The 8,827-nt window shown below is 30.9% G+C and overlaps 1 protein-coding gene across 2 annotated transcripts; it reads left to right on the forward strand.

The window, feature by feature from the left end:
- The first annotated feature begins 4,766 nt into the window (after nt 1-4,766).
- On the forward strand, nt 4,767-8,577 carry LOC112801137 (uncharacterized). 2 transcript variants are annotated; one of them, XM_025843709.3, is made up of 9 exons: nt 4,767-5,043; nt 5,694-6,051; nt 6,488-6,521; nt 6,943-7,152; nt 7,448-7,537; nt 7,712-7,777; nt 7,897-7,988; nt 8,080-8,127; nt 8,320-8,577. In XM_025843709.3, the coding sequence occupies exons 2-9, from the start codon at nt 5,723-5,725 to the stop codon at nt 8,435-8,437; spliced, it is 987 nt and encodes a 328-aa protein (XP_025699494.1). In that variant the 5' UTR covers nt 4,767-5,043; nt 5,694-5,722; the 3' UTR covers nt 8,438-8,577. The 2 variants fall into 2 exon arrangements, with proteins under 2 accessions (XP_025699494.1, XP_025699495.1); XM_025843710.3 differs by lacking the exon at nt 4,767-5,043 and adding an exon at nt 5,047-5,203.
- Nucleotides 8,578-8,827: the final 250 nt, after the last annotated feature.

An 8,827-nucleotide genomic window follows, 5' to 3' on the forward strand; every position in this document is an offset into this window, starting at 1 on the left:
AGTGGAAGCATATTGAGGTGGAACACGATCTGAAAATAGGTGATCCTCTAATTTTTTACCTCTAATAGCTGCTAATGCCTGCTGTTCCCAGGTCTTGTGATTCTTTTCTCCAAGCTTGTCATTAATGGGGTTGAAAGGTCTCGAATTTAGTAGATGTGATGGGAAAGAGAAATTGTTTGCAAGAACATTGTTGTTAGGGTTTGAATTTGCAGAATTAGAGGAATTTGAATTTCCAGGATTAGAGTTGACAGATGCATCTGTGATGATTGAAAGATCCAGAAGCTCTTGATACCATATAGAAATTCAAATGAGATTGTTTGAGAGAAGAAGAAAGAAGAACAGAGAACAAAAGACCATAAAGTTGAAACATGTACAGAGAGGAAGAACTCTTCTTCACTAGAAAAAAACTAATCAACTATTAACTTTGAGTGCACTTAATATTTTGAGGAAGTGAATTACAAATTTCAACTAACTCATCAAGATAGGAGGTAAGGCTACTACTTATACTAAACATGCTCAATAGAATTTTAACAAGAATTTGTTATTCTCAACGGTAAACCCTAACTTCTTTATATTGCAGACTCTTTTTTTTTTCACTGCTTAGCAAGACTGATCCTCAATAGTGTACATAAGAAACAGGGTTTTTTACTTAAATAAAATAAACCAATACCAAAATTATTGAATTCCCCTCGATCAAAATTTAAAACATGAATATCGTCTTTTTTACTGTTATATAAATCATTCCAGGAGCATAAGGATTATATAATATATTAACTATGCCACTCAAAAAGGATTTATGCATAAATGGCCTAGGAGAATAAGGAGTAAATTGTTGCGGGGCACACAGGGTTATAAGTAACGCATAAATCGTCCCATCCTATAAGAATTCACGTAATTTTGAGCTAAAACACAAAGACTTGGTATGATTAACTTGTTAAAACAAATTCTCTCAAGTCTGGCACGATTTATGTATAATAGAGTATTTTTATTTATAATATTTTAATTTAAATTATATCTATTTAAATTTTAACTTAAAAAATAAAAATATACTTTTTATAATTTCAATTATTAATTTTATTAATAAGATTAAATTAAACTAAAAAAATACTAACAAATTATAATAAAAAGAGTACTAAATTTTATTGTATAAATTTAAGTTTTTCTTTAGAAAAATGTCAAAAGGTGTTAAAAAATATAATTTTAAATAATATAAATTCATGTTGTTTTGAGTAACATAAATTTAAATTTTTATAAAATTTTTAATATTCGTTGTTCATATTTTTTTAATCATTTTTTATGCATATTTTTTATAGATTTTTTTTGTCATTTTTTTATTTGACTTTATATAAATGTTAATTATTTTTTATAATTTTAATTATAGACACATAAATAAAGATATCTTTAAAATAAACACAATAACTTTATATTTATTGAATGTGTCATATTTTTATAAATTATTAAATTTTGTTAAATATAAATAAAAAATTTTTATAAAAAAGAATATTGATAGATAATAATAAATATAAAATACATTAAACATTGTTAATATATAAATAAATAAGTAATTAAGTATTTTTAATATACAATATTTTAAATAAAAAATATAATCTTTTATTTTAAATAATAAATATAAAATATATAAATATATAAATATTTTATTTATTAGAATCAATTATCATGTAATAAAATTTTTATAATATTAAAAAATTATATTAAAATAATATTTTAAACTATAACATAAAAATATAAAATAATTAAATTTTATTTTAAATTACGATAAATAATTAAATTATTATATTAAAATTTTATTAATTCAATACTTTTTTCAAAAATATTATCATATAATACAGATTATTATTAAAATAATACTCAACAATTATAGAATTTTTCTTTATCAATTTTAATATATAAATTATAAAAAATATGCATCGATAAAAATTATTAAAAAAATTACATGAGCAACAAAGATTAAAAATTTTATAAAAACTTAAATTTATGTTACTTAAAACCACATAAATTTATGGGCAAAACACTATAATAAGCCAATGCTAGGCCAAAATTACGTAAATAAGCCAAAACTAAAATCGTTTCAGTAATGAGCCAAACCATATATTTATATAATTCGAACCACAGTGGTTCGAACTCCATTCGTTAATAATTCGAACCAATGCGGTTCGAATTACAGAGAGAGATGTTGATTCAAGTAAATCGAACCAAGCTGGTTCGAATTACAGAGAGAGAAGGTGCATCATATAATTCGAACCAGGCTGGTTCGAATTATAGAGAAGCTGCATCAAGTAATTCGAACCAAGCTGGTTCGAATTACACAACCCCTAATTTGAACCAGTGTGGTTCGATTTAGTGGTAGACAGAGCAAGGGTGCACATGGTATGCCACCTCCTGGAGTGTGATCGTGCACTCTCCGAACGGCATATGAAACGTGTGCGTTTCCGGACGCCGTCGCTCGACGAATGCACTGACAAGGGCCTCGTCTAACTGGAACCATCTATCGTTCAGCCTTGCAAGATGGTATAGACCGGCCATCTGCAAGTACGGAACGTATCTGTCATCCAGTCGCATGCCCTGCTGCCGTCGCATGCCCTGCTGCCGTCGCATGCTCCTGATGCATCGCTGAGGCTGCGCATGAAATGCACAACTAAACCGCATAAATATACATGAACAAGAACTACATGCAAAACAAACCCATAGACCGCACAAGTAAACCGCTAACATAAAACGGCTTAAGTAGAACCATTAACATAAAACAGCTTAACTAAAACCGTTAACATAAAACAGCTAGCATAAAACAACTAATACAAATCACTAACATAAAACAACTAACAGAAACTATTTACATAAAACAACTAACATAAACCACCAACATAAGGAACCAACATAAACCACCAACTATGGGTGGAAACAGGCCAGGCCAGGCCAGGCTTTGCTCTTAACAGGCCTGGCCTGTCATACAGTTGATTGGCCTGAGCCTGGCCTGCAGCCTGTTATAGGCTCTTTATAAAGTACTAGGCCTGGCCTGTTATTCAGTCTGGCCTGGCCTGAAGCCTGTTAAAAGGCCTGATAATTTTTTTTACAAAAATAAAAATATTATTTAAAAAAATTATTTTTTAATAAAAATAGTTATATGTAATATGTCATATATTTAATATTTATAAAAAATTTTAAACTTTTAACATATTTAAAATATACAAAAATATTTATAATAAAATATAATAAATTTAAAATATCCCATAATTTTATTAATAATAAATAATTATTTATATATTTAATTATATTTTAACAGGCCCAGGCAGGCCTAACAAGCCTATAAGGCTAATTAGTAAGTCTGGGCCTGGCCTATTAATGTATTAAGGCTTTTAAAAGAGCTTGGACCTGTACTTATTTTATAACAGGTCAGGCCAAACACAGGCCAGGCTGCAAGCCCCTGGCAGGCCGCCTGGCCTTTTTTCACCCCTACCACCAACATAAGAAACCAACATAAACCACTAACTTAAAAGAGCTAACATAAAACAACTAACATAAACCACTAACATAAACTACTAACATAAACCACCAACATAAACCACTAACATAAACCACCAACTAAACCACCATCTAACCCGCATGCAAAACCACTAAGATGCAGCTTCTCTATAATTCGAACCAGCCTGGTTCGAATTATATGATGCACCTTCTCTCTCTGTAATTCGAACCAGCTTGGTTCGATTTACTTGAATCAGCATCTCTCTCTGTAATTCGAACCGCATTGGTTCGAATTATTAACGAATGGAGTTCGAACCACTTTGGTTCGAATTATATAAATATATGGTTTTGCTCATTACTGAAACGATTTTGGTTTTGGCTTATTTACGTAATTTTGGCCTAGCATTGGTTTATTATAGTGTTTTGCCCTAAATTTATATTATGCAAAATTATATTTTTTAACACTTTTGACTTTCTTTTTTAAAAAATCCTTAAATTTATGTATTAAAATTTAATACTCTTTTCATTATAATTTGTTAGTATTCTTTTTTTATTTAATTTGATTTTTTAATGGAATTAATGTCTTTTAATTTTGTTTTATTTTTGACGTGGTGTTTTCAACCATTACATACGGTGATTTCGTGGCAGTTTGTTATTCACTAGAAATAACAAGTTCAAGTGTGTGTTCTACTGTTCTCCATTGTCGCATCCCCACACGGCACACCCAACGCCAACCAACCAAACTTTCAACACGTAACCATTTCTTTCATTTTCTCTATTTTTGGGTCTTTTTTTTATTGGTTAAAGTATATATATATTTTAATTTGTTAAAAAAATTTTAAAATTATCTTTAAATTTTATTTTATTTTATTTTATTTTTATCTTAAAATTTTTTTATTTACATTAAATATATTTTTTATAACTAATTTTAAAAAAAATTAGAATTAATTTAATAATAATTATACGAAAACAATTTTTAATACAAACAACTCAAACATAATTATTATACATTATTGTTAAATTAGTCATAAATTTTTTAAAATAAAATTAAAATAAAATAAAATTTAAAAATATTTTAAAATTTTTAATAAATTTTAGAGATAAAAAATATACTTTATCTTATTTTATTTCTCATTTGATGTGTATGTATCCATTATCCATAAATAATATTGAGAATCTTAATTTATTTTTTAATTATTTTTTAATATTTAAATGAATAAAAATAATATAAAAAATTAAGTATTCTTGTAATCATTTTTTATTATCAATTATTAATATCAAACTCTAAACTATAAACTAAACAGAAGAATTTTATAATAAACTATAAAGTCGAAACCAAACTCTAATGAAATAAAGAATTATTTGACAAAAAGGTCAGACGATCGTTAATTATTTTATCCATTTTCTTATTAAGTAATTTTCCGGTTATTAATGGAGCACACGAAAGGCGTGTTCTTTATTCTTCTCTTCTGAATCAAAGGGGAAGAAGCGAAGGACCTAAGCATCTTCTTTGACCACTGGATTGGATCCCTGCACCCTCTTACTTCTACACTTTTCTCATAAGTGAGTGCTGCTGCTGTTTACTCCTTTCTTTCTATTCTCGATTTCCAATTATCTTTCTTTTTCTTCATTTTCACATAGTTCTGAGCTTTTGTTGGTTTCGGTTAAAACCCATCTTGGGTTTCATTGGATTCTGAGATTGATGACCGAGCTTGTTATTTATGTATTGTTGGAACAGCTCTTCGTTTCTTTAGCATAATTGATAATTCTGTTTCTTGAATGGAATTCAGCTGTGATATGAGTTTGAATTGTTAATCTTCCAAATAATATCATCATATTTTATGAATGTTGAGGATGGACTTCGGTGATCTTTGTGTTTTTCTGCCTCAAATTTGGGGTTTCTTTGGTGAATTATCATTATCTTCAAAAGTGTACTAAGTTACTAAAGCAAATTTTTTTTTTTTTTTTTAATTAATGGTTTGTGTTTGTCTAATTGCTGTTACTTTGTCTTTCTTTCTCTCCTCAATTGTACACCAGAACATTAGTAGTATCTGTTAAAAGTTTTCTTAACATTAACTTTTCTAGTTAAACTTTGTCAATCCTTCACTCATGTTGAGTGCATAGAGAGCTTTGTAGAATATGCTGGGAACGAGTGTTTTCTGATGCTGGTATAAATAACTCATAGTTTTCTTAACATGAACATTGATTGACAGGATCCTTCAGCCATACTCTACAACCTAGCATGGCGGAAGATACGAATACCTTAAGTTATTGGTTGAATTGGAGGTTCTTTCTCTGTGCACTATGGATTTTGGCTGCTATGGGCCTAGCATCGTTTTTGATATGGAGGTATGAAGAATTCAGAAAATCAAGGAATGAGAGGAGAGAAAGGCAGCGGCGGCGAGAAACGGCTGGCTCTCTGTACGAGGGTGAAGCGTGGAATACATGTCTTAAAGGAATACATCCTTCTTGGTTGCTTATTTACAGGATTGTGTCTTTTCTTGTGCTTCTGATTTTGCTCATTGTTAATGTGATTGTTGATGGAGGTGGCATATTTTACTTCTACACTCAGTAAGCTACATTACTTGTATATTCTATATTCTGCTCTTGTATGGAACTGTTTAGTGATGGCTATTTAGATAGATTATTAAATTTATGCTTATGCTTTCCTGAACTTAAAAAGACAAGATGCCGAAGCCTCTTAGAATTAACAAAATTTGCAGTTTACTTAGCAAAAAATGGTGCTTGTCTCTTTGGATGGTGAATACTATTGGACTTATAGTTGGTACTAAACTTTCTTGCATAGTTCATTTTCTTTTGAGGTCTCATATGTGCATGGTGAAGATTCTTCATTAAATTCGCAGTGCTTATGATGACATATTGCATGTATTGGGTTGTCAATACTCATGGGATAAAGAAGTATAGGTGGAAAGGGATTAATTGTTATGAGTAACCTTTTCTTGTCTATACATATATGGTGATTCTTTTTTTTTTTTTTTTTGGACAGGTGGACTTTCACTTTGGTCACCATTTACTTTGGGGTAATACTTCATAATGTCTAACTCAATAGCATTTCTTTGATCTCTGTCTGCTTTTACAGAAAAGGCAAGGGATGGTCAAGGGATTCGATCCAATGTTAGAATTTCTGCATGATTTTTTTTGTAAATTTTCACCAGTTATCAAATTCTTTCATGTGTTGTTGTCTAGCCCCCGACCTTCTTTATCAACAACCGAATTTTACATGAGGGTGAAAACTTACACACAATCTAGTCATGTGAGATTTTCACAGGAGAGGATCTATTTCCAGAAGGGGGGTGTTGTTCTAGTCATCTTCAGAGTTCATAACTTCATATCCTCTCTAGATAAAATAATTGAACCTATAAGTCAACTATCTTTTTCAATGTTTTCAGTTCATATCTTCTAAAAGTGAGTAGTGACTTATGCCATCACTTTCTTTTTCAGCTTGCATCTTGTTTCTCCATATATGGATGTTGTTTCAACCACAACAAACTTGAGGCCAACACTGCAGATTCTGAACAAGGAACTTATTCGGCTCCTATACTTGATGGGGCGGTAGAGCGTAACCTGATCAAGAATTCACACACTGATCAGGAACCTCACACTTGGAATCCTGCTGGTGCATGGGGTTATATGTTTCAGATCATTTTTCAGGTATTTTGCATTTTTTCCTCAATGATTTTGTTAACATAGATCTCTTCATGCATATACATTATTATTCATTTTTTGTTTTTACTATTCCAATGTCCCTGTTCTCTTTTACCTTTCAATATAACTGCATGTTTTTACCTTTTTTCATCAACAAGAAGTACTTTTGTAGAAGGCTGAGATGCAATTTCTGCATTGCACTCTTGTGTTCTATTTGTTGTTGCCTTATGCATCCTGAAATTTATTTTCTTATTAATTGGGTAGAGGCATTCTATTGATTTTCATTTTCATTTATATATAGACTTCTGCAGGTGCTGTAATGCTCACCGACTTAGTATTCTGGCTCGTTATTTATCCGTTTATGACAGCCGCCGATTTCAGGCTGCACTTTGTAAGTATTATCTATTTTGTTTTCAGTCTATCATTTATCCTTGTAAATTATACATACGGGATTAAATGTTGAAATCATTAAATCAATCAGGATTGAATATCAATGTTACTAGGGATCTGTTCTTCCAAGATATTTTCTTCTCTACTCAAGATTTATGCACTTGTCAATTTGCAGTTTGATGTTTGTATGCACTCTGTTAATGCTCTTTTCCTCCTCGGCGACACGGCATTAAATTGCATGGTGAGTTCTTGTTATTTTTTTTTCTGTTTCCACCCTGCACTTTCGGGTTCTGCAGTTTATAATTTTTGACTTAGTTAATCTTGTTCAAATTTACAAATATTTCTTCTGAATACATGCAGAGATTCCCAATGTTCCGGTTTGCATACTTCATCTTGTGGACTGGTATATTTGTGATTTTTCAGTGGATCATCCATGCTTGTGTTTCACTTTGGTAAAAATACGTATCCCAGCTTTCGATTTTTGCATTTTGATCGACAAAATTTTCTGCTGTTGATTATTAATATATCTAACCTTTATTGCAGGTGGCCTTACCCGTTCCTTGATTTGTCGTCGCCATACGCACCCTTGTGGTATGTTCTTAATCTCAAGTTCTATTTCTCACCATCACTCAACCTTAAAATTTGTTGCCATAGTCTTAACTCATTCATATGTGAGCATATCTCTATATTTCAAAAGCTACAACAATTTTCTTTTAATGACCTATTAAGTTGAATAATTTGCTAGCAATTTGGCATGAAGCCCTAATGTTGAGCTTTGTTTAGGTACTTTGCTGTGGGTGTCATGCACATTCCGTGCTATGGCGCCTTTGCTTTGGTCGTCCGGTTGAAGCACTTGTGGTTGTCAAGAACGTTTCCGGAGACCTGTCAGTTTATCCGGTGATACTAAACTCCACTCCACTCCCATTCCATAACCCCCACAAAATTGTTCATGGGATCTTGTTTATTTTATTTATTATTGTGGGCGATAGATACTTGTATGTAAGATTCAAGATTGAGTTCATATAAAAGTTCTCTTCTCTATTTTGTAAGCTCATGTTTATGTTGTCTTGCTTCTGTGTGAAATATTCCACCATATCCCTACGTTCATCAAATTAGAATAATTTTATTAATTAAAGGTGAAGGGGAGCTTTGGAGCAACGTTTAAGTTAATTCCGTGTGACCTTAAGATCACAAACCGTGGAATCAACCAACAACAACAACAAAAGCTTGTCTCACTAGGTGGGACTGACTACATAAATTAAACGATGCCATTGAACTCTGTCATGTATTA

The sequence above is a fragment of the Arachis hypogaea genome, chromosome 5 (assembly GCF_003086295.3).
Source record: "Arachis hypogaea cultivar Tifrunner chromosome 5, arahy.Tifrunner.gnm2.J5K5, whole genome shotgun sequence".
NCBI lineage: Eukaryota > Viridiplantae > Streptophyta > Magnoliopsida > Fabales > Fabaceae > Arachis > Arachis hypogaea.

What these genes read in the sequence shown, in the direction of transcription:
- LOC112801137 (XM_025843709.3), top strand. Translation starts at nt 5,723, where the DNA reads ATGGCGGAAGATACGAATACCTTAAGTTATTGGTTGAATTGGAGGTTC. An exon ending in CCGATTTCAGGCTGCACTTT is followed by an intron (nt 7,538 to 7,711) that starts GTAAGTATTATC and finishes GTCAATTTGCAG; the next exon opens with TTTGATGTTTGTATGCACTC. An exon ending in ACACGGCATTAAATTGCATG is followed by an intron (nt 7,778 to 7,896) that starts GTGAGTTCTTGT and finishes GAATACATGCAG; the next exon opens with AGATTCCCAATGTTCCGGTT.